Below are 25,121 nucleotides of genomic sequence, written 5' to 3' on the forward strand. Positions count from 1 at the left end.
AAGATTAAGTGGGAAATTTTACGTCAAGGGCTTAGGCGTCTGACCCACAGTGAGCTGATCATTCATATGAATTCGACGGATAGTTTTTGAGGACCGAAGTGCCCTGGGCTGGACCGCACCCCTTGGCGAAGGGGTAGCTGTGGCCTCTGTCCCCGCGGTGCTGATGGTCTGTTCTGCTTTGAAATTGTTGGAAGGGCTGAGCTGGTGGTTGCAGGATGGAATGACTAATTCTGATTTTTATTTGACCAGGGTTGTTGTTTTTTTAATTGAGTGAGCTGTGGGGACTGACAGACTGGCCCAGGGGGCCGGGGATGGGGAGGCTAAAAGCAGAAGAGGAGTCTGCAGGCATGTGGACCCGAGAACCTTTGTGGTTAGGCCGGCGGCCCACTGTAAGGGCAGCTTGTCAGAGCCGAGAGTGTTGGTGTTCTTTCAAAGGCATGAGTTCTCCGCTCCCAGCAAGGTCCTGGGAGCCCTTCTCAGATGGTGGCGATCGCGAGACCCCTCAGTGCCCACCTGTACTGCCGGCCTCGCTTGGGCACCAGCTGTGTTGTTAAAACGCCCCGTAAAAAATCAAACCATTGGAAGGTTGCCCTGAGTTAATGCCCCGAGGAGCGCTTGTTCTCAGAAGCCAGGACCCCTGAGTCCTCCTGCAGAATGAAGGTTCCTGCATCACCCCCACCCCTACCCCGCGCACACACCTCTGTCCCATGAGGGCAGGTGTCCTCCACAGACTCATCCCTTCACCCACCAAGGGCAGGGACCGGCCAAGGGGGATCCCCGTGGGAGCAGTTAGGTGCCTGTGAGGTCTGGAAGCCTGTGCCTCCAGCCGCCGAGGGCTTGTCTGCCACCCCAGGGGGAATCAAGCCCACGGGACAGTGGCTCGGGAAGGCAGAGGCTGCACCGTGGAGAGGGTTCATTCTTGCCCTCTGGGGTTTCCTTACACCTGGCGTGGATTCTTGGCCCTTGAGGCTTCCTTCATCTCCACTAGTTCCCAAGTGTGTCTCGATACCCATTCTGTGCCACATGTTGGCCCTTTGAGGACTTGGACACCAACCCTGGACCCGTTGTGGACAGCACGGTGGGGAAGACAGCTCTCCAAGATCTTGATTACACTAATCTGGTGAGAGAAAAGTCCTCAAGGCTCGGGGGAGCTCGAGGTACAGGGGAGGAAGTACAGTTGAGTCCAGGTGGGTCGGGGAGGGCTTCTGGGGGAGGTGACATTGAGCCAGGCTTGAAGCACTGAGGTAGGGAAGAGACTTCCAAGAAGGAGACACAGCATGTGCAAAAGCACAGAGCCTGGGCCGGTGTGGCCCATGGTGAGCTGGAGCAGCGTGGGAGCTGGAGGAGAGAGAGGGCTCTCTGTCCAGCCTCCTCGGTCAGGACCTGGCCACTGGTGTAATCCCAGGGCCAAAGAAGGCTCGTGGGAGAGGGGAGGGCAGGGCAGGTAAGGAAGAGGACAGCTGGGGGAAAAGGCCCAGAGAAATGGCCCAGTGGAAAAGGAAATGAGAGATAATGTGGTGAGGGAAATCTAGGCTAGCGAAATGCCACTTCTGGGTGTATACCCGAAAGGATTGGAAGCAGGGTCTCAAATATTTGTACACCCATGTTCACAGCAGCGTTATTCACAACAACAAAAACATGGAAGCAACCCAAGTATCCATTGACTGATGAACTGATAAGCAAAATGTGGTGTATGCGTACAGCAGAATACTGTTCAGCCTTAAAAAGGAAGGAAATTCTGACACCTGCTACAACACGGATGAACCTTGGGGACTGAGTGGTATAAGCCAGTCACAAAGGATAAACACTGTACAAATTCATAGAGAGAGAAAGAATGGTGACGCACAGGGGCTGGTGATGGGGAGAATGGGGAGTTATCGTTTAATAGAGACAGAGTTTCAGTTTTACAAGACGAAAAGAGTTATGGGGTTGGATGGTGGTGATGGTTGCACAGCAATGTAGATGTAGTTAATACCACTGAGCTGTATACCTTAAAATCATTAAGATGGCAAATTTTTTGTGTTTTTAATATAATAAAATGCATACTGAACAACAGACAACAAATCCAGGCTAGTGAGAATGAGAAGAAAGTTGAGAGGTGGAGGTGTTGCAGGGTGTTGGGGGTGTGTGGAGAGGATTGTCTCTGACAGAGCGTGAGTCTTGACGGATCTGAGTTTGAACCCTCACTGTGCCACCTGTATTAGTCAGCTTGAGCTGCAATAACAAAATACCACAGCCTGGGTGGCTTAAACCACAGAAATTTATTTCTCAGTTTAGGAAGTTGGGAATCCAAGATCAGGACGCCAGTAGATTCACTTCCTGGTGAGGGCTCTCTTCTTGGCTTGCAGATGGCTGCCTTCTCCCTGTGCCCTCACATGGTCTTTTTTCGGTGCATGTGCATGGACAGAGAAAGCAAGCGAGATCTCTCTCTTCCTCTCTTAGGGCACTAGCCCCATCATGGGGCCCCATCCTCATGACCTCATCCAAACCTAGTCACCTCCCAGAGTCCCCACCTCCAAATACCATCCCATCGGGGCTTAGGCCTTCAACATATGAATTTGTGGAGGACACAGACATTCAGTCCATATGCCACATTTGGAGTCATTTCACTTCAGTAAGTCTCAGTTTTCATATCTGGAAAGTGCTGCTGAGCCCCTGGGGTCCTGTTGGAGCCTCATGGGCTCTTGTGCATCCAATGCCTGGCCTCTAGGAGTTGCTCATCAGGCCTTGGCTGTCATCGGCTAGGCTTCCCAGAGCATCTGCCATTCGCCATAACCCCTCGATGTCCCCAGATGGTCTGGGGCTCTGGGAGACGCTCATTTCCCCCCTTGCAGGCTGTGCTTTGGGCCTCTCTGACTGGGTCTGGTGCTGTGGTCTCTAAGCAGGAGGGTGAGCACAGACCAGGTCTCAGGGAGGCTTAGGTGGGCTGTTTGTCTTCACGTTGAGGCTGGAGATCTTGGGATACCTTCCCCATTCTTTGTTTACCCACCCCTGAAGGACCTAGGCTTACTGGGGTAGTGGGAGCGGTGACCAAGCAGCTTCTAGCTGGAGAGAATGCAGAGTGCCAGGGTCTGCTTTAAGAAGACAGGTCACCTGGCTTCTTAGGTGGGTCAGGATCAGGCCCCCTCCCAGATAGAGGGTTGCAGGTGGGCAAGAGAGGCTGTACCCCAGCCTGGGAGAGGCAGGGAGCCCCATCATCCTCTGATTCTCCTCCATTCTCCTGACATCAGGCTATGTCTGGGCTGTCGCCTGGGTCCTGGGCAGGAAGGAGGAGAGGATTGTGACTGCCAGGGTCACAGCACAAGTGAACAGCAGGGCTGGGGTTTGATCCCCGGGATAGTCTGGCCCCCAACGCCATGCCCCTGGCCATGACACCCTCCTTCCTGCACCCTCTCAGTGCCCCCTGCTGGCACGCCACTCTTACCTGGCTCCCCTGCCTTGGCAGTCCACCTTGGCCCTATCGCCTCCTTGCCTCTATTTTTTTTTTTCCTTCGTTTTAAATTTTTGGATAGATAGCAAATTCACAATTTATTAGAATTCCAAAGTTACACAAAGGTGCCCAGTAAAAGCTTCCTCCCACCCTTGTTCTTCAGCCAACCAATTCCCGCCCCCACGGACAAGGAGATCAGTGGGGATCTCGGTGATATTTCCTGTGTGTGCGTGTGTATATATATGTGTGTGTGTGTGTGTGTGTGTGTGTGTGTGTGTATGCAAATACGCATATGTAGTATTTTCTCTCTCTCTTTTTTTTTTTAACATAAGTTGGTATTAAACCATGCTCACTATTCCCATTCTGCACGGTGGTATTCTTCAGCTGAAGTCCGTCTTAGTGGTGACTCACATCCTTCATCTGAACTGTTGCACAGTTTCCCAAGGACCAGGTGACCATCATATCTTTAAACTTACTCCGCAGGTGGACCTTTGTTCCCAACCTTTTTTGTCAGTATTTACAATTAATGCCATAACGTGTAACTTGGGGCACAGGCCTTATTTTTCATGCGTGAGAATATGCCTACAGGCAAATGCCTAGAAGCAGAACCCGGGGTCAGAGCACGTGTGTTGGAAAAGTCCTCACGTAGTGCCTGCGGAAAGGGGTTCCCATGGACATCCCTGTCTGGGGGTCCTGGGCCTGCTTCCCACCACCTCACCACCCAGTGTGTCATCGGATAGCCTGGTAGGTAAAGGACCTCTCTATGTCACCTTCCATTCTGGGGGTGCGTGTTTATGCACATACATGCCAGCCCTGAGGCATTTGCTTGTCTTCTTGTTTGGGGCCCTCTGTCACCGTTCATCTTATTTCCCCCAGCCAGCTCACAGGCCCCCAGTGGGCTGTGGCAGGTCTTAAGCCTTTCACCTCCAGAGCACCCAGCCTCTAGTGGGCCCACCATAGTTAAAGCCCTGATTTTATTTGCTCTCATATCAGGGTATTTGCCCATCTCTGTGGCCAGCTCCCCCGCTGTCCCCCTCCATGTGCAGGTGAAGACATCTGTCTGCAAGGCCCTGGGGCCCAGGTAGCCACACCCACATTCAAGCATCCCCAGTGTGCCCAGCCCTTGAAGCTGAGTCCACACCTCCAGGGGCTGCCCCCCCACAGGTCCAGAGCTCTCTCACCTCCACAAATGTTGGAATCTGGCCCAGGTCCCAGCACCCCCAGGCCTTTCCACCTTCCTACCAGATTTAGCTGATGGGGAGGCTCCAGGCTCTGGGAGCAGCTGGGCCTGAGCAGTGTCCTCCCTGGGGCTTCACAGCTGTCCCAGAGGTAAAGTGTGCCAGACCCCATAAAGATACCCACCCACCCCAGGGCGGTGGGTAGGCAGCTTCTGGCCCCTGTTGCCCTCAGAGAGCTCTGGAAGAGCCTTCTTGCCGCTGCCAAAGATGCAGCAAGAAGCCCACCCCCCTCCTGTGCAGGTGGAGGATGCTAGCATCACAGAGGCCCAGGCCTACCCGCTTACCAGTCACACGTAGCATGTTCTGCCCACTTAACTCACGGCCTTTGGTGGAGTGTTAGCCTTTCCAGTCCTCAGTTTCTTCATCTGCAAAATGGGGTGATAACACTGACTTGGCCAGCTCATCAGAAATTCCTTTTAACATCGTTATGTTCTGATTACTTGAACGCCACTGTCTCCCTTACTTTCTCTCCCTCCACGACTTTGGCAAATTGGATGTGGCCCTGGGATATAGGCCACAGCCAAGTGAGAATTTTAATAAAAGTGAAATATTTGGCCCAGAGCCCATGGAAGGCCCTTGGGGCCTGGCCCTTCTCATTGTGGGGCAGGGCCACTAGACTGTCATTGAGCTGCTCCAGGCAGCTCAGAGAGGTAATGACAGGTACAAACCCAGCAAAAGAAAACGCCGCATCCCCCAGGAGAGGTTGGGTAGTAAGGAGCTGACAGTGGGTGTCTGTGTTGATTTTCGGCCCATCCTGACTCTGGGAACTTGGTGCCACCATCAGCCAGGAGTGCAGGACAACGCGACAGCTTGGGCCGGGGCTTCCTTTGCAAGCATGTCTCAGCCATAGCTGGACCCCCAGGCCAGGCGCACTTTGGAAGCAGCAGGGGCTGACGACCCCTGTCCAGTAAGTAAGCATAGCTCTGCTGCTGACTGAGCCTGCCCCAGCCTGGGACAGCTAGGGAGAGTAGACCGACCAGAGGGTTCTTTGCCCCAGGGCAGGTAGGTGCAGGGCTGGAGGCTGGCCACAAAGGGGTCCCTTCCAGCCCTCTCCTGCCCCAGCCTAAGGTCTGGGACAGCACCATTTGGGTGTTAGCGCTGCCCTCCCTGGTGGAGAATGTTAGCACACTGAATAGCTAGTTCTCGGCCACTCTGGGCTGGACCCAGCCTGACATCTTTAGTTCAGCTCTTTTATTTCATGGATTTGGAACTGAGTCCATAAAGGAGAGGACTTGCCAAGGCACGTGGCGGTCACACTGATTCCGCCAGGTGCAGACAGGCCCTGGGGAGCTAGGCTGCGGCTCAGCTCAGAGCCCCTTCCCTTCAGCTTGGGAACCATTCTGTACCGTTTCTCATGGGCTTATGTTCATTGCAGCCCTTTTCCCATCATCTCTGGTCATTTGTCTAGTTGTTTCACGAGTCTCTTCTCAGTAGCCGGCAGTGTCTTTAAGGGTATTGTGGACTGAATGTTTGTGTCCCCCCAAAACTCATATGCTAAAGCCCTAACCCCTAGTGGGAATATATTTGGAGATGGGCCTTTAGGAAGTAATTAAAATTAAAAGAGGTCATAACGGTGGGGCCCTGATCCAATAGGATTAGTGTCCTTAGGAGAAGAGGCACCAGAGAGCTCGCTTGCTTTCTCCCCACATGTGCACAGAAGGAAGGCCAGGCAAGGATGCATCCTTCGTCAAGCCAGGAGGGAGCCCTCTCCAGAAACGCTGCCAGCACTCCGTTCTACTTCCATCCTCCAGAACTGTGAGAAAATAAACTTCTATTGCTTAAGGCCCCCAGTGCTTTGTTCTGGCAGCCCTGGCTGTTGTTGCCCTCTGTGTCCCCCATGCCACCCTAGCCCTCCTAGACTGCTGAGATTGAGGACCAGTGGAAAGAGCCCCGACAAGACTGTCCCAAAGCCTCAGTGAGCCCATCTTGGTAACGGGAGGGTGAAGAGAGAGGCAGGTAGGTCAGGTACTCGTGGGCACAATAGCAATTTTCCTGCCCTTTCTCCCTGGCTCAAGGTTGAGCTCATTAAAAGAACTAAGTGTCGGGAATTCCGTGGTGGTCCAGTGGTTAGGACTGTGCGCTATCACCAGGTTCGATCCCTGGTCTGGGAACTAAGATCCTGCAAGCCGCACAGTGTAACCAAAAAAAAAAAACCAAAAACAAACCAAAAAAAGAGCTAAATGTCAGTGCTAAACATTTTACCCCCTGAGCTAAGTGAACAACCGGGGGGCTTTTCCTGGGGGAAAGTAGTGGTAAACTCGAGACCCCGCCTCATGCCAGCAGCTAGTCCTTCACTCTTGAGGACCTCAGTGAGGTTCCGGACATCATGGAGACAGAGATGGAATCTGGACCTGGAATGGTCCCAGGGCCTGTGGCTTGGGGGGTTAACCGCAGCCGAATGACCTGGAGCTGCAGGCCACGGAGGCGACATGGACATTGTTTCAGGTGGAGGCTGCTTGCTGTTGAATGAGCGATGGGTAGAAAAGTTCTAGAACTGTACTGTCCAAGTCGGTAGCCTCTAGTTCACATTTAATTAATATGAACTCTAGCTAAGTTCATATTAATTAAAATCAAGTAAGATTTTTTTTAAAATTCAATTCTTTAGCCACACTAGCCTCATTTCATAGCACTCAGTAGCCACACGTGGCTGGTGGCTAACCCAACTGGACAACGCAGGTGTAGACCATTTTCATCATTCCAGGAAGCTCTCCTGGATAGCACTGTTCTGGGTTTGTTTGGACTCAGTAGAGAGAATGCCAGGTTCATTTCAACGATGGCTGTCCTGACTTAGGGTTGGGCGGAGTGGGGTCACACCTGGCTGTATGTGCCACCCTTTGCAGGCAGATGCTGGGGGTACACCCCGTGGGCTCCTGGTCAAAGCAGTCGGGTATGCTGTAGTGGGATATGGTTGAACCTAGGCTGGCCTGGCCAGCAGGAATTGGCTCCATCTGGGGATTTCAGGGCTCCTTTCTGACATCCCAGCTGCCCCCACACTTAGATCTGCTTCAGCTTTCTGCTCCAGCGCCACCACCTCCAGGGTACCCTCCCTGAGCCCCAGACCCCCAGCACTCCCCCGCTTGCCCTTCTTTGCTTATTCCCTGCATCCACCCCGCTTATGTAAACACATCATCACGTCTGCATCCCTAGCTAGTGCAGCGCTGGGCCCATGGAACTGCGGTGGACAGGGCAGCGGCTTGGCAAAGCTGGAGCCACAGTCCTTCCGACATAGGCCCTGTGTTCTGACTCTGGGAGTGACAAGGCGCCAGCCCAAAGCGCGGGGAGACGCAGGGCATGCCCAGGGTCATCCAGCTTGTTAGGAGTCGAGGCTGAACAGGCCCAGCTGGAGGTGCTGAAGCCCAGTTGGAGCAGGGAGCAGCTGAGATGCCCAGGTCAGCGTCCAGAGCCGGCAGATGGTCACAGGCCATCTTCTGCTTCACCTGGTTTACATTTCGCTTAACCTACTCCTGACCCCACCTCAGAGGCAGCCCAGTGAGCTCTAAGGGGTCCCAGGGGCCGTTAGCTCGGGACTCCGCCACCTTACTCCAGGCACCGATCCCATGAGTGGTCACACACACAGACACCCCTTCATCCAGGAAATTGACTGCCCCTAAATCCCAAGACATTTGAGAACTTCAGGGGGACTAGGAAGGGAAAAATGGGGAATCTGTAGGCCAGACATGTTTTCTTTGGCCCACGCGGTGTGTTTTTTGAAAAGTACACCAACATTTAGCTCTCTCCTCCTCGCTTCCAAGATGACCAAGAAAAGAAGGAATAATGGTCGTGCCAAAAAGGGCCGCGGCCTCATGCAGCCTATCCGCTGCACCAGCTGTGCCCGACGCGTGCCCGAGGATGAGGCCATTAAGAAGTTCATCATTCGCAACATCGTAGAGGCCGCAGCTGTCAGGGACATTTCCGAAGCGAGGGTTTTCTACGCCTATGTGCTTCCCAAGCTGTGTGTGAACCTGCATTACTGCGTGAGTTGTGCCGTTCACCGCAAGGTAGTCAGGAGTCATTCTCGGGAAGCCCGGAAGGACCGAACACCTCCACCCCGATTTAGGCCTGCGGGTGCTGCCCTACAACCTCCGCCAAAGCCCATGGAAGGAGCTAAGTCCTTAAAGACTGAAGAATACTATCCCCTGGAAAGAAAATAAAGTGGAAATTATACTTAAAAATAAATAAATAAATAAATAGGGACTTCCCTCGTGGCGCAGTGGTTAAGAATCCGCCTGCCAATGCAGGGGACACGGTTCAAGCCCTGGTCCGGGAAGATCCCACATGCCGCGGAGCAGCTAAGCCCGTGAGCCACAACTACTGAGCCTGTGCTCTAGAGCCCGTGAGCCACAACTCCTGAGCCCACGTGGCACAACTACTGAAGCCTGCGCGCCTAGAGCCTGTGCTCCGCAACAAGAGAAGCCACCACAGGGAGAAGCCTGCGCAACGCAACGAAGAGTAGCTCCCGCTCACTGCGAGTAGAGAAAGCCTGCGTGCAGCAACGAAGACCTGATGCAGCCCAAAATAAATTTAAAAAATTTAAAAAGTACACCAACATTTACATATTGAGAGAGATCACCAAAATCTGGATTTCCGGCTTTTCTGGAAAAATTGGAAGATCTTGCAACCCAGGGCCCACGTTTAACAGTACATCGGAGCTGAGTGGCAGCTGCCCCTCTTTGGTAGGAAAGGAGCCGCCACACGCCCCCCAGGCAGCCTCAGTCCCTTCCATACCCTGGTGTCCCCCACCGCCCCACCTCCACTGAGACCAGGTACCAGGCCCATTTGTCATCGTGCTGTTACTGGCCTGTTTCTTGGGTACAGAAAAATATGTCTCTGCTATTCTGCCCAAAAGTGCTAGGAAAGAAAAAGAGGCTGAGAGGGCCATGGGCTTCTTGGTACAAGTGAAGAATGTTCCTGGGTATGGAATATGCAAAGCGTGTCTGACCCCTGGTTCTCTTCACCTGAGTATCTTGCACACCTTTGAGCTGTAACCCCCTGTTAAGGCATTTCCAAGCTCTTCCTTGATGTCCTCCTCCCATCCTCCGTCCACCGCCTTTGGTTTCTTGTCCCTGAAACCCCTGCAGAAACACATGTGCGTCTGTGTCCGACTCCCTATCTTGGGGGGCTCGGCTGACACTGCTGACTTGGTAAAGATGGTAGCAGCTGAGCAGACCTCCTCTTGGGGCTCCTGACCGTCCTCTCAGGCTCCCAGGAGGAGGGACACAGGGGCCAGGCGTCTGATATGGCCAGGCTCACGGGCTTCGGTTTCTGGGTCCTGCATCCCCTGGGTGGCCCCCCGGTGGTCCACGGTGAATGGAGTATGAAGCCAGCTCCCCCCACCTAAGAGAAGATGGGACTCAAGCAGATACAGAGAGGCAGGTGCAGAGATAGAACAGCGAGATTGCCAGTGAGATGTGGGAACTGCTCTCCATGCAGCCGAAGTGAGCTGCTTAAGACACAGACCCTCAAACATTTCAAAGCCTTTTTCCTTTTTTTTAATGGACCTCAGGTGCACAGAATGCAATTACTCATGATCCTTGTTCTGTGACATACTTATCGATCCTAGCTTTCAAGTTACGTTTGTTTATTGTTTGAATAAGAATACCCCCCACTGCGACCATGCCATGATGGTAACTGCTGTCCACCCACACTTAACTTTCCCTTGACTTTTACAAACAGTTTTGTCCTGTGTATACACCTGACAAGGGTATCTGACTGTGTGTTTTCTGGGGCTTGCTTTTTTCCACTCAACGACGTATTACAAAGTATAGATGATATTCCATGTTTCCCTGGCTGTACACAATTGGACCACAGTGCCATAGAATATTTCTCTTCCGCGAGTTAGGGGTCTTTCCTTCTGGGGCCGCTGCGTATGCTGCTTCCCCTGCCTGGATCTCATCCTCTCTGAGCCCTTCCCAGACACCCCATCCAAAGGAAACCCTCACAGCTGCTCTGTTTTTTTAAAAAAAAAAAAAAAAAAAAAAAAAAACCCTCCTTGGGGACTTCCCCAGCAGTCCAGTGGTTAAGACTCAGAGCTTCCAATGCAGGGGGTGCAGGTTCGATCCCTGGTTGAGGAACTAAGATCCCACATGCCTCGGGGTGCGGCCAAAAAGTTTAAAAAAATTTTTTTTTCTTTTTAAATAAATAAATAAAACGCTTCCTTGTTCCACAGCCCTTCCCGCAGTCAAACTATGGTAATGCTTTGTGTGCTTGTTTTTGCCTGGCCCCATGTCAGCGGGGTCCTTCCCCATCTCAGCAGACGCTTGACTGCCGGTGCTTTAGGACCCACCCCGTGGAGAGGGTGGGACTCAGGCGCGCTTGGGTGGGAGTTCTTGGGGGCAAACCTGAGCTGCTTTTGTGGAATTACGGGAATTTGGGGCAGAGGAAGCCAGCCAGGAAATCTTTTTTTTTTAATAGGATGTTTATAGCAGCTTTATTCATAATAGCCAAAAACTGGAAACAACCAAATGTCATGAACAAGAGAAGGGATAAGTTAAACTATATTATAATACATTATAAATATATATAAACATACACATAAATTCAGCAATAAAAGTGGCTACAAAACGACATAAAGTAAAACAGATGAATCTCAAAAACAATACACTGAACAAAAGAAGCCAGACACAAGATAGTACACACCGTGTGATCTCATGGCTGTGAGGCACACAAGCCGGCAAATGATCTATGATGATAGAAACTGGCACAGGGGTTGCCTCTGGGTGGTCTTAGGGACCCACGGGCAAGGGACAGAAGGCTTTCTGCAGTGATGGGAATGTTCAATATCTTTTTTTTTTAATTGGAGTATAGTTGATTTACAATGTCGTGTTAGTTTCAGGTGTACAGCAAAGTGAATCAGTTATACATATATCCACTCTTTTTTTTTTTTTTAGATTCTTTTCCCATATAGGCCATTACAGAGTTTTGAGTAGAGTTCCCTGTACTATACAGTAGGCCCTTATTATCTATTTTATATATAGTAGGGTGTATGTCATTCCCAATGTCCCAGTTTTTCCCTCTTGATTGGGGTGGTGGCTAAATGGGAGTATACAATTGTCAAAATTCGTCTAACGGTACACCTAAAATCTACACATTTCATTATGGTAAATTATGCCATAGTTCAGAAAAAGGCTTTGAGTAAAAAAAAAAAAAAAAAAAATTACCTGTACGAAACTATGCTCCAAGCCCAGGTTGACCTCATTAAAAATATTTGTCGCCTAAAGCGATGAGTGCCATTGAGGAGCTGCTCGGCCCTGGCCCAGTGAGGGGGGGGGTGTCACCAAGGGGACTCTTTTTTTTTTTGGCAACACCACGTGGCATGCGGGATCTTAGTTCCCTGATCAGGGATTGAACCTGTGCCCCCTGCAGTGGAAGCGTGGAGTCTTAACCACTGGACCTCCAGGGAAGTCCCAAAAGGGATGTTTTAGAGTCCTTTTCCCCATCCCTCTTCAGGTCACCCCCTCACTGCCTCTGCCCCCTCAAACCTTTGTTCTGAGGACCGTAGAGGTACACCCTGGCATGTAAGCCATGTAGAAAGGCAAGAACTTGAACCTTTGGCCTCCACCCAGCCTGCCCTCTGGGATTTTTCTTCTCTGGTAGTGAAGTAGCAGCCACGTGGGGCGTGCACAGATCTTATGCGTGTGGCTCTGTGAATTCCCACAGACTGACCACACCTGGGGAACCAGCTCCCAGGAAAAACCCATAGAGAACGTTCCCAGGATCCTGGAAGTCTCCCCAGTACCCACTTCTGGTCACCACTCCCCTCTCCTGCCCTCTCACCTGACTTCTGTCGCCTCTGTGTGATTCTGCCCATTTTTGAAACATTGTTGGTGCCCAAATTGGGACAGTCCAGGCAAACCAACAGGTCGTTCCCATCCATCACCTCCCTGCTGGCATTGTGGTGAACGGGTACTATTGGAACCAGCTTAAACCCACGGCCCTGGGTCCTGACATTCGGGGAGCAGTGGTGCTTCTGATTTAGGGAGCAGTGTGCTCCACGGGGAGTAACAGGTGTTCTCAGTCTTGTCTCGGAGAGCCCAGAAGTGCCATCCCCACAGCGGCCTGGGGGAGTCTGCAGGCATAAAGATAGCAGAGCGGGGTATGAGGCAGCCCCAGGAGCAGCAAGCAGGGGCTCCTTAAAGGGACACTGCCTTGCAGCTAGGCCCCCGCCCAGGGTGGTCCCCCCCCAGCATTTGGTGGCGGATGTGCCATGCTCAAGCCCCTGGTTAGGCAGCTTGCCAGCGACCTCTCCCAGCCAGGAAGGCCCAGGCATCCGGCAAGGGAGGCTGGCCCCCTGCCACTCTGGTTTTCCAACTTCAGCTGTGCACCCACCCTCAGCAGGCCCCCTCGGTACTTTTCAGGGTTCACCAGGTGAGTGCAATGTGTAGCCAAGGTTGAGAACCAGTGCTTTAAGCAAACAGCTGGGGTTTATGCAGCATTTTAGCCCGTAAGCCCTGTTCTCACTGTGCGAAGAGGTGATGATCCTACTGGGCTCCTTTCCTGCCATTTTCCCAGCTGGAGCAAATATCCCTGTGTCTCTGAAGGGCAGAATTAAGACTAGCTGGGTATCGGTTATTAAAGAGGCCACATTGATAGAGCTTTCTAGAAATAAGCTACCCCAGGATGGAATGAATTGCCGTGCAAAGGAGTGAGCTCCCCCTCCCCAGAGGTATGCAAATAGAGGCTCGGTCTCCTGGATCCCCTTACCAAAGGAGGCAGCACACAGTGGGCTTCCCAGCCTGATTCTGTACCTCCCTGTGCTCCATCTTCCTGTCTGAGTGATTCCAGGAAGATCCCTCCCCCCGCGCATTGCAGTTTTAATGGGGAACTTGTGGTAAATGATTCCACCAATTAAACCAACCCTCGCAAATCTCTTCCCTCTGCTAATTTATCTGGTTTGTAAATCTGAAATCTCAGCGTGGATCTGCTGGACAAGTTTACCTGGAAATGGCCCTCCTCCTCTCCCCGCTCTGTCTCCCCCTCCCCCTCCCGGCTTAAGGTCCGCAGGGCTCTGAGCGGCCCGGGCTCCTTGCCCAGGATGCCCAGGAGAGGCCCCTGTGAGGGCCTCGCTCTGCTGGGTTCGGAATCCGAGAGTAAACAGATCGAGTGTCAGCCAGGCTGCCCATAACAGGCAGCCACAGCCATTGAAAATGAGAACTGTTCTCTGAGATGACTCAGCCTTCGGCCCCAGGGTCAGGGCAGCCCCAGGCCCTGGCTCTGCCCTGGTGGTCGGCTGTCGACCACGCCCAAGGGGGACAGCAGTGGGTTTTGAGAGTCGACTGGTGTGTGATTCCGTTTTGTCCCATCAGGATGAGGGCACGCACAGCAGCCTTGGTTGTCTGGCGGGTCACTGTCTTCAGTTTCTTTATCTGTGAAATGGGCATCAACACTTCCTGTCTCAGTGGGCGGATGTGAGACATGAGTCTGAGACCAGTCCAGCCGGCATAGGCAGAGAAGTGCGAGTCTGAGGCTTGGGGAGAAAGCCTGGGCCACAGGGGCTGGGACCCTGGGAGGGAGAGAATTGGCAGAGAGGGTGTAATGAGAGAAGGGCATTGGGGAGGCTTGGAAGAGAAGACACTGCAGGAAGCAAAAGGAGAGTGTCGATACTGGAAGACCCTGCTGTGGTCGGTATAAGTGTCCAGGCTGAGGCCTTGGCCCACCATGTAAGGTCCAGCCAAAAGGTCCAAGGACAGGAGGGTGTGAGGGAAGAGGCCATCAGCTTTGGCTGGTGGAGGTCACTGGTGAGCTGAGGAAGATCCATTGGAGGGTTGAGTCAGGCCAGCAGCAGTGGCTGGAGGACTGGTGGTGGCGGAGGGAAGAAGGTGATGGGCACGAGGGAGCCTTTTTATAGGACGGAGGAAACTTGAGCCTGTTTGTCACCAAGACGAGGAAGCCAAGTATGAGATTCCTGAGGGAGAGGCGCCAGTGGGAACAGAGGCTTACAGATAGGTTGCCACAGTGGTACCGTTTTTCTGAGGCCAGAGAAAGGGGATGAGATGGATGGAAAGGCAGAGATGTTTTGAGAGGGCGGCCTAAGTCTTAGGAACTTGGAAATGCAGGTTGGAGTGCAGAGCGTGGGCATGGGGAGACGAGGGAGACGGAGGGTTGAGCTGCTCCCGAGAGGGGTGGAGGGACAAGATCCAGGCCCTGGGGGATTTCCAAGCTGGAGGTCGGTGCTGATGGGGGGCCATCTAAGGATGGGGTCGGCCAAGGGGCCCACCCAGGACACCCTGCCCCCGAGCCAGCAGCAGACGGTACAGAATTGGAGGGGCCACAGGAGGTGAGAGAGGCGCAGAGTGACCTGGGAGCTGAGGCATCTCAGAGTTGCCAGGCAACAGGATGGCAACTCCATCCAGGCAGTACCTCAGTGTGGGTCCAAAGTCTTATAATGGCGAATCTTCTAGGGACCGTTGGTTCCCAATTAATAGTGTCAGGAGCTTGGGTGGGGCGGGGCTGGGGGGACGAGGACCACAGATTGCTTTAGGGTCGGGTCTTTTGATTATTGTTTTCAGCCTGCTGACCGAACATCCTTGGAGGGTGTGTGTGGGGGGGTGGGGGTGGGTGTGTGTGTGTGTGTGTGTGTGTGTGTGTGTGTCTGTGTGTGTGTCTCCTCAGCTGCAGTATGAGGAACAGGGGAGGTTGAATAAGCTTCCAGTTCCAGAGAAAACCAGGGGAACATGAGGGCCATTATCCGAACTGAAAGGAAAGAAAGAAACCAGTGCTGTTGGATCAGCCGTTGGTGCCTGGTGCTTTTATCTACAGAGGGATGCCGACCTCGAACCCTGGCCCCGTGATCGGTGGGGTTATCCCCCTGTTTATAAGAGAGGACACAGGCTCAGGGGCTGCATAAATGTCTAAGGCCACCAGGGCTTACCAAAGGGGAAAGGTGAGGGGGAGGGATAAATTAGGGGTGTGCAATTAACATATACACACTTATATATATAAAACCAACAAGGATCTGCTGTACAGCACAGAGAACTATACTCAATATCTTGTAATAACCTATAATGGAAGAGAATGTAAAAAAAAGAATATATACATATATAGATGTATAATTGAATCACTTTGCTGTACACCCGAAACTAACACAACGTTGTAAATCAACTATACTCCAATATAAAATTTACTTTTAAGTTTTTAAATGAAAAAAATAAGACCATCGGGGCTGGTGCTGTAACTGAGACCCAGAGCATGAGCCCTTTACACACAGCACCGTCAGACTATTAAATAGAGACTGGACTGTGGGGACCAAGTTGGAGATCGAATAGACATCTCGTGAGCCCAAGTGAGCCCCCAAATCACTGACCAGCCAAGACCAAAGAGAATGACCCAAATGGGAGTGAGTTTGTAGCCCCGGGACCAGTCCTGTCCGTTCATCCTAGGACTCTAGGCGGACTCTGGCTCCTGGACCCTTCTCAGGCCACCTCCTCTGGGTAGCCCTTGAACGGCAGCGTTTCCTGCACCTTTTTACAGCCTAGCAGCCTACCCTGGCTCCTGTTCTGTGGCTGTGTCCCTTCTGCCAGACCCCCGTCCCAATCACCTGCAGCCCCTCATCCTTGCACCAGTGACCTCAGCGCAGGTTCATAACCCTCACGCATCGTGTGTCTTTGCACGGCTCACCTTTACGCATTTAACTAACTAGCTAATGTCCATAGTGTAATCAGCACGTGCGAAGCCAGAGCAAAAGCAGGTCGGAGACGATACCCTCCACGTAAGCAGCGGTCTCCCCCGCCCATCCCCAGACCCCAGGTAGTGTGTTCTTTATTCCCTGGCTTCCTTTATATGTAGTAACATTGCAACTCCGTGGAGTCTTAAAGGTGTTGGGTTTTGTTGTCGTCGTTGTTCCGTCATAGCTGCCTTTAGCTGTAAAAAGAACACCATGCTGGACATAACAGTTGGGGACTTATTTTTCCATCTACTGTTATACTGCTGAGACTCATTCGGAGTTTTGCAAGTCCCTGTAGAGTGTTCATTTTGACTGTTGGGTAATATTCTTCTGTCATCATTTTCCTCCTCATCCAGTGATGGGAATCTGGGTTGCAGCCAGGTGTTTGTTACCAAGGACGGGCTGTTACCAATTCTCTCGTCTGTGTCTCCGGTTACCCATGTTTAAGACAGTGGATAGCTTCCAGGGGAATAGCTAAGTCATAGGGAATATACCACAGGCCACACCTGCGCCCGGGCTGCCCCCCACCTTAGAGACCACACAGCACAGTGGTCCCAAGGTCATAACCACCTTAACCTCACTGAGCATCAGTTTTCCCGTCTATGAAATGGCAATCATTAATTACACTCCATGTTCATTCAGTCAGCACAGATGACGCACAGACCCTCTTTCCTGTTCAAGGCATGGGGGATCTGGATGAGATAGACTCAGCTGTCTCCCAGGAGCAGGTATCTCACCAGCAGAGATAGACCAGGAAGGGAAGCATCTCAGCACCTCAGTGGATGTGATCATTCGCTGGGGAGGTGATGGGCAGGTGAGGGTGAGCGTGCGCTGGGACAGGGGGCTTTGGCCTGCCCGGGGTACCTGGGCTGGGTTCGTGGGCCACTGCGCGAGACTTGACTGTCCTGCTGGTAAGGGTTGGGGTGGAGGCCATGAGGAATGGGGAGATCCGAAGTCAGGCAGAGACCCAGAGCCCACTGCAAGACCAAGCACTGCCTGGACAGGAATGCTGCCTCGGACATCCACTCAGTCCCCGGGCCAGCGCACTTCATCCAGTGGCCACACGTGCTGAGGCAGGGTCTTGAGCACTTCCACGTTTGTTCCACACCTCCTTAAATCCTAAATGACCCTGCAGGACAGGTATCTTCAAACCTCTCTCACAGTTAAGGAACCTGGCGTGATTTGAGGACCAGTGAGTTGTTCCAGCCTCATCTTGGATAGGTGGCAAAAACCAGGACGCCCACTTGGGCCTTTTTCCATCTCAGTCCCTCCCAAGGAAGAAAGGGAACCACCAGTCAGCGCCTCGTATACGCCCTGCACTTGGGAATGTGTTCACACGGCAAGACGCTGCCCTTCCACAGACGGTGTTCCTACCCTGGCACGACCCTTTTGATGCCACCTGTCTTCCTCCAGGATGCCCATGCTGAAGGAAGAGCCGTCCTGAAGTTCTCTGGGGCTTGTGCTCGGGCCTTCGGAGCAGGGCCAGGGAACACCACAGTCCCTCGCCAGGCACAGGTCTCCATGGAGGAAAGGACCAAAGCCGTGGGTCCGGGCCGGATTCAGAGGCGAGTAAATTCTGCCAGTGCAAGGCACCCCTTCTGCCCACTGACCTCTCTCCTGGTGCCGCTGATGAGAACGTGCCACAGAAGGCAATGGTTTCCTGCCTTGACCTTGTGTTTCTCAGTGACCTCACCAGCCCCGATTTGTTGACTATTATTTCCTGGCCGTAAATGGAGGCACGCCCACCACTGCCGGCCTGGTCCGAGTCACCATTAGCTCTCACCAGCCTCCTTGGAGACGACGACTAGACTAGCCTCGTCGCTGGTCTCTCGGCCCCACCCAGTCCCAGTCCGCAGGCATCATCCCTCCCCCATGACGTCTGACGTCACCACCTGTCATACCCCCTCCCCCACCACGTGGGCACTCTGGCCTCGTTCACTCCCAGCATGTACCCACCTCAGGGCTTTGGGACAGCAACACGCCCGCTCTTCCAGCTTCTGCAGGTCTCACAGGGAGCTTTCCTGCTCTTTTTTTTGTGTGTGTGGACAAATGTACATAACACAAAGTATACCGTTTGAACCATTTTTAAGTGTATATCTCAGTGGTATTAAATGCTCACATTCACATTGTTCTGTACCCTTCACCACCATCACCATCCACTTCCAGAGCTTTTCATCATCTCAGACTGAAATTCTGCACCCTTTTAACAGTTGCTCCCCATTCCCCTACCCCCCAACCCCTGGCAGCACTCCCTGCTCTGCTTTAGATTGCAAATCCACTTTTTCAGTGGCTGTGCAGCCATACCACCGTCTGACTCACTACTTTATTTATCCAGCCCCCATGGAAATTCTAACTATCCAGTTATTTAAGGTGTGTCTCCGGCACCCGAAGCAGTGCCTTTATACATTAAAGGCACTTAACAATTTGTGATGACTGAGTGATCTAGCCACTTTCGCCTGGGTCGCAGGGGCTTTATCCAGACCGTAGCGATTCCTTTTGCCCTACCCAGCCCCTTTTTACAGTCCCGTCTGTGCGTGCCACCCTAGAATTTGCAAACACTGTTGCCCACGCTGTCCAATTCTGGCCACCCAAGACATAAGCAGATTTTTTTCCATCTTAACAGAAAAATGACATTCTTCGGGGTTGCCCTTCAAATCACAGAACGTGACGCAGGTTTTTTTTTTCTAACTAAAACTTGAAATGGCAGCTTCCAGTTGTTAAAAGACAGTAGAAATGAAATGTAGGTAACACGAAAGACCTATTGAAGATCCAGGAGAAGACCCAGCTGAAAAAGCCACGGCTGGTTAAGAGAAGAAAGCCTGACACACACCCTCCGCCTGGTTGTCCTTGGGGAAGAAGAAGAGCCCAGGAAGGCGGGAGGCCACCACGCTCGCCCCAGAGCGCGTCTGTCACTCGCTGTATATTGTTCAAGGCTCCTTTGCTCTTCTGCAGGAACGCATCGGCGGGGCTGGCAGAGGCAGGGGCGGGTGGTCCCCAAAAGTGGGTCAGACCCTGGCCCTTCCATCTCCTCACTGTGACACGCTGCAGGCAAGATGTGGCTGAAGCTCCCTCGTTGTAGACTGAGCAGGCTGCACTCGGTGAGAAACACGCGTGGGTTTCCAGGCGCTGAAATTCAAAATGGGCATTCAGAGGCCCTGCTGGAACAAAGGAATAACGGGTTGCAAATAGGTACCTGGAACATGCTGGAAACCTGTTCTCAGTCCTGTCTGCAAGGTCTGTCAGGTGTGTGTGAAGGCTCTGCGCTCATTTCATAGCCCGGCTGACCAGGCTCTAATTGCAAAGGGCTGCACTTGTTCTGTGGCCGGGCAACAGGGGACCTCAGCAGGGTCTGGCTGACACAGGGCACATTGTGACCCCACAGAAAACAGGCCCGGTCCCAGATGGGGTCTGGCCCACAAAGCTAGCTCCCACCTCCCAGAGACCCCGGTCTTCTGCACAAAGAGACTCCACATAAAGCCAACTTCTGCTGAGCCCTGACTATGTAAAGGGGTCCTTGTGGTGTCTGGGAAACAAGGAAGGGAGCGCAGGACAGCCTTGCGGGCCCATCACCCAGCCAGCAGGTGAGTGGAGAAGGCGAGGCGGATGCAGATAGGAGCTCCCACCCGATGGTGATGTGTCAGGACACCTCCCTGGCTCCCCCGATCTGGATAGTCCCTGTGCTCAGACGTGTCAAGTGTCTGTGAAGATTCCTGAGGTCCCAGTGTGGCATGTCGGGGAGCTGAGACCAGGGAGTTGAGACCAGGGAGCAGGTTTGGCTCCAACAGATGCACTGGGAATTTCAGGCTGAGTCAATGTCTTCCATCGTAAACCATCATCTCGTCACTGGCTACCTGGTGGGAGCTGGGCTCCTGGGAAGATGAATGGAGGCTCTTCAGCCAAAGCTTGTTGCTTGGCGTCAATGTGTAAGAACCAGTGTTTCAAGGAATCAGAGACTCAGCGCTCCACAGAACCTTGGAGGCGGCTTAATCTATCCTCTCCATTGAGACAGCATCACCGCTGCAGCCCACCTGCCTGGGGCTCAGCCCCTCAGACAACTGACGTCTCACCACCTCCCAAGACAGCCCGTTGGTCTCTGTAGCCCATTTGGCTTTAGAGCTTTTCTTACTGGGAATGCAAGCCGGCCTCCCCATGGTCCTCCACTTCAGCTGCCTCTGTCCTCCAAGAAGGAAAAATAGCCAACATATTGAGTGCTTACCGTAGTCATGCTGGGCATTTATTCTTCAACCACAACCCTATGAAGGAGATATTGAATATTTTCATCTCATTGTACACATGAGAAAACCGAGGCACAGAGAGGTTAAGTAACTTGCCTAAGGTCACACAGCCATAAGCAGCAGCATTGCTTCCATCCCATGGTCCACAACAGCCATAGAGATTTAAAGATGGTGGCTGGAATCTTCCCCCAGGCTGAAGGGATTTCAGTGTAAAGTCCCCTCGCTTTCCTCTGGGCATGTGTGGGCCGTGAGGATCTGAACAGGCGCAGACTTTCTGGTATGGCCTCCAGTACTATCCAGCACCCGTACTCTGTGCACAGAGCCCAAGGATGCATTGGCGCCCCCTGGACAGGGGACTTGGATGATTCTTTTATTTATTTATTTATTTTATTTTATTTTATTTACGCTGAGGCTCCAGAGCGCAGGCTCAGTAGTTGTGGCGCACAGGCTTAGTTGCTCCACAGCATGTGGGATCCTCCCGGACCAGGGATCGAACCCATGTCGCCTGCATTGGCAGGCAGACTCTCAACCACTGCGCCACCAGGGAAGTCGGACTTGCATGACTCTTGGGGTATGTCCTGAACCACAGTGAACTGGGGCTCTCCCAGAGCTGCTGTTCCCCAGTCTCCCTACTTCATTGTCCAGGACTCTAGAGTTTTGTATCCTATCTATCTGATTGCGCCAGCAGGACCTGCTGGTCAGCCATCACACACAGTTGCACAGGTTGTGCACTGCCCAACTCTAAGGGCACTCTTTACACAGACTGTGCAATGAATGAGCCCTCCCCACCAGAGTTGTGATGTACCACCTGCCCAGCTGCCTGGGCAGCAGATCTGTCTTGGGTTCTGAACAGAGCTAGTTGGGATTTTTGCCTGCCCTTGAAAAGCATTTTCCAAACAGACTCAATAGTTCTGGGATCATCTCTCCGTGCCTTGTTAGCCAGGCCCCTTGAGGTCCACCTCGCTATGGCACTGACAGGGTTCCATGTGGCCTGTGCCCTCCCTGCCCAAACCGGAGCTGGATGGAAACTAGTCCACCTTGAACCTGTCGCTCATTGTACGGAGGAATGAAGCAGCCCAGGGTTCACCACCCCCAGGTGCCAGGTTGGGACTGGAACCCAGGTCTCTTGACCCCAGGCTCTTGGTCCTCTTCCCGCACTCCCAGGCTGCTTTCTCTAACCCTGTTGTTTCATCCTGTTTCTAAGCACCATGCGGGCGTCTAGAGGGCAAACACTTCTCCTCCTCCCCGGGTTTCCCAACAGCACTCAGCAGCAGGCTGGGTAATTGCTGGGTTTCGGTCCTCTCTCCAGCTCCTTGTAGACAAAGTACAGAGAGGCCACGAACACTGGGGCCCGGCATCTGGGGTGTTGATCTAGCCACGGCTCATTAGAGAGCGTGAAGTTGGGACTGGAGACTTGAGCGCCTCCCGGAGAGGGGGCAAGTCAAGGCAGTGCCACACAGGGGCAAGCAGTGTTTGCTCTGATTGGGGCTCCTCTGGCTTTGGGGGTAGTCATGTGGCCACAGTCCACTCTTCTGCTCATCAGACTTTGAGTGTTGTTTCTCTGTCCAGCCAGTGTCAGGTACAAGGTGTGTGTACAGAGAACCCACCGTCCCTGCCTGTGAGAGTTTATGGTCCACTGGGGGAAACAAGTATTACTTGTAATAGCGCGTGGAAAGCACTCAGGACCATCGTGTGCAGTTGTTCAGGTTGTACACAGCCCAACTCTAAGGGCATCTTACACATACACTGTGAGATAAATGAGCTGTCCCTTTGAGATGTGATGCACCACCAAGCCCAGCTGTCCACTGTGGCTTTAACATCCAGACAGCATCGCCCCTGTGGTAGGAAGTGAGAAAGAAGAGGTGGTGGGGCCAATCAGAAAAGGTTTCACCCCAAAGAAAACGCTTAAACTGGGTCTTGAAGGATGAGTGGCACGTCTCCAGCCAAAGAAGAGGGAAAGGGGTGCCGGGCAGTGGAAAGAGTATTTGTCCACCTTTGGGGCCGTGAGACAAGGAGGCAGGCAAGAGTGGGGGAGTGAGGCAAGGGGAGGCTTCTAGGCAAGCGCTCACGTGGAGGGGGTGATGGAGAGAGGGGAAAACAGATCTCAGAGCGACTTGGGAGGTAAGATGGGGTGAGCTCAGAGATGTGTAGGACTTGAGGGGGTAAAATTAGGAGAGCAGGAGGCCTGCTCCCGAGTGTGTGACCAGAGCAGTAGCTGCAGGTCCCTCCGACTGACTCACCCTCCTGGAGGCCTGCCCACGCCAAGGTGCACATTCCGAGATAATAGCTGGCACTCGGCCCCTGGAGACGGGTCACATCAACAGCATAGTCATACCCCCGATGTTGCCTTCTGCTGGTGTTTATGCCCTCCAGGGCCATTTATATGGTCTATTTCTGGAGCATCCCTCACCCCCGAGAGGGCACAGGGAGCAAGTACCACATGTGTTTGCCTTCTCAAGGCTCTGGGATGACTGAGTGGCCACTCCCCCCACCCAGGGAGTCCTTGCTTGTGGCAATCTGGTGATTGGCGGTGGGGGTGGGGTGGGGGTGGGCTTCTGAGGCTCTTTCTTAGCACACAGGGGTCCCCAAGGAGGAGCTAGGCCAGACCAGTGGTTGCCATTCACTAAGTGATAATTTGCCATTGTCGCCCAGCAGTTATAGATTTCATTTGTCCGGGCAGTAGTTGCCAATTGGATATGGGACAGGCAGGGACAGAGATGTAATTTGAAAACCAAAGAGCTGGAGGGAAATTGAAGGGTGCGGTGCTGCTGTTCGAGCAGAGCGTTGTGGTGGGGGGGCGTGGCGGGGGAACGCCCCCTTGTTTACAGCTCTGGCGAAGCGTTTTCCTTGAAGCCGGGTTCACTGAGGTATAAGGCACAGGTACAGTAGAAGCCGCCCCTTTCAGGGTACAGTTCTTTGGGTTGTGACAAATGTACATCATCTTGTCACCACCACCGTCAAGAGCCAAACACCTCCTTCACCCCAAAAGTTCCCCGGTGGCCCTCAAATGTCAGCCCCGACCCAACCCCTGGCAACCAGGCATCTGCTCTCCATCCTTACAGTGTAGTCCCTTCCAGAATGTCATATAAATGGCATCACGTAGCACGTCTCCTGTTGAGTCTGGCTGTAACTTAGCAAAATGCTCTTGAGATTCGTCCACATTGTTGCAAGAATCAGTAATTCAGTCCTTTCCATTGCTGACCAGTATTCCCTGGTGTGGATGTACCACAGTTTACCCAGTTCTCCTGCTGAAGGGAGGACGATTGGTTTGTTTCCAGTTCGGGGTGATTACAGATAAAAGCTGTAAACATTTGCATACCGGCCTTTGTGGGGCCGTATGTTTTCATTTCCCTTGACTAAATACCCAGGAGCAGGGTTGCCAGCGGTCATGTAGGTTTCACTCTATAGAAACCTGACAAACCATCTTCCAAACGGCTGTACCCTTTTGCAGTCCTACCAGTTCCAGCTGATCTCACTACTTGTGAAAATTTAAAGAATAAAGTGAAAAGGGTGCTGCGGGGCTTCTGTTGATAAGGCTTCAGTGTGGCAGGATGGCTGCCAGGAGAGGGGAGCGGGGGGGGGGGGGGGGCAGAGATCCGCGGACATTCCGGCCACCCCCATCCCCGGCAACGCTGCATCCACTTCAGGATCCCTTTCCCATTTTAATCTTCGTAGAAGTGCTGTTCGGGCCCTTGCCAGGCTTACTCGTGGGGCCTCCTTCTGTCACGGCTTCCTGTGATGGATGGGTTTCACACATCGGGCATGGAGCCCGAGCTGAGCCCCATACTTGAGATCAGCGACACCAGATAAATCAATGACCATGGGCAGTTTCCTGCACACCGCTGCCTGTGCATGCCGTCTCTCCCTACAGCTGTGCCTGGGGTGTTCTGGGGGCCAGTCTAGCTGGATGGGGGACAGGGAGACGGGCGTTGAGGGGGTGGTAAGCCCCTCAGCTGGAGACAGCCTCAAAGCCCAGCCCCAAGGGCTGTCTGGACACGTAGCCCAGCGTGTCTGCCAGGTGCCAAGAGCGTGCTCGGGGCTGAGACCGGCAGGGATGAGATACAGACGGACCGAGTGTTTGCCAGACCCTCCCTGGCCTTGGGAAATTGATGGTCCCATTTGGGGGAGGAAATGAGCTGCTTACACCCCAGGCTAAGCAGTATTACCAAAGGCAGCGTGTGGCAGTGCAGGGATCCCTGCCGCACGATGGCACGGACAGCCACGCCATCCTCTCCTGCAAGGGAGAAAAGTACCCTAAAGGCTGGGCTGTCGGTTGGGTGATGCGAATTAGGCCGTAAATGACCGTGGGAGCTCTCGAGCTGGTGAGGAGAGGGGCCAGGACCATGGGCCGGGGACACGACACAGCGACAGAGGCCTCAAGGTCAGAATGTGTGTGGGGAGCGGAGGGCACGGAAAACACAGTTCATCTGCATGAGCCCTACCAGAGCTGCCCTTGGGCCCGTAGGGGACCCTGGAGGCTGGCCGGCTCAGGGGTCCTCAAAGATCGGGGGTGCAGAGGAAACCATCAGCGTCCCTAGGCCTCTCTGAGTCCTCCTGAG

At 53.1% G+C, this 25,121-nt stretch overlaps 2 protein-coding genes across 3 annotated transcripts in view; both read left to right on the forward strand.

The window, feature by feature from the left end:
- CASTOR2 (cytosolic arginine sensor for mTORC1 subunit 2) overlaps window positions 1-25,121 on the forward strand; it is a 58,893-nt gene that overhangs the window by 10,871 nt on the left and 22,901 nt on the right. The window lies entirely within an intron of this gene.
- Window positions 8,421-8,819, forward strand: LOC116739791 (40S ribosomal protein S26-like). Its single transcript, XM_032604494.1, has one exon. The coding sequence runs from the start codon at window positions 8,421-8,423 to the stop codon at window positions 8,817-8,819; it is 399 nt and encodes a 132-aa protein (XP_032460385.1).

Source organism: Phocoena sinus, chromosome 15 (genome assembly GCF_008692025.1).
Source record: "Phocoena sinus isolate mPhoSin1 chromosome 15, mPhoSin1.pri, whole genome shotgun sequence".
NCBI classification, from domain to species: Eukaryota; Metazoa; Chordata; class Mammalia; order Artiodactyla; family Phocoenidae; genus Phocoena; species Phocoena sinus.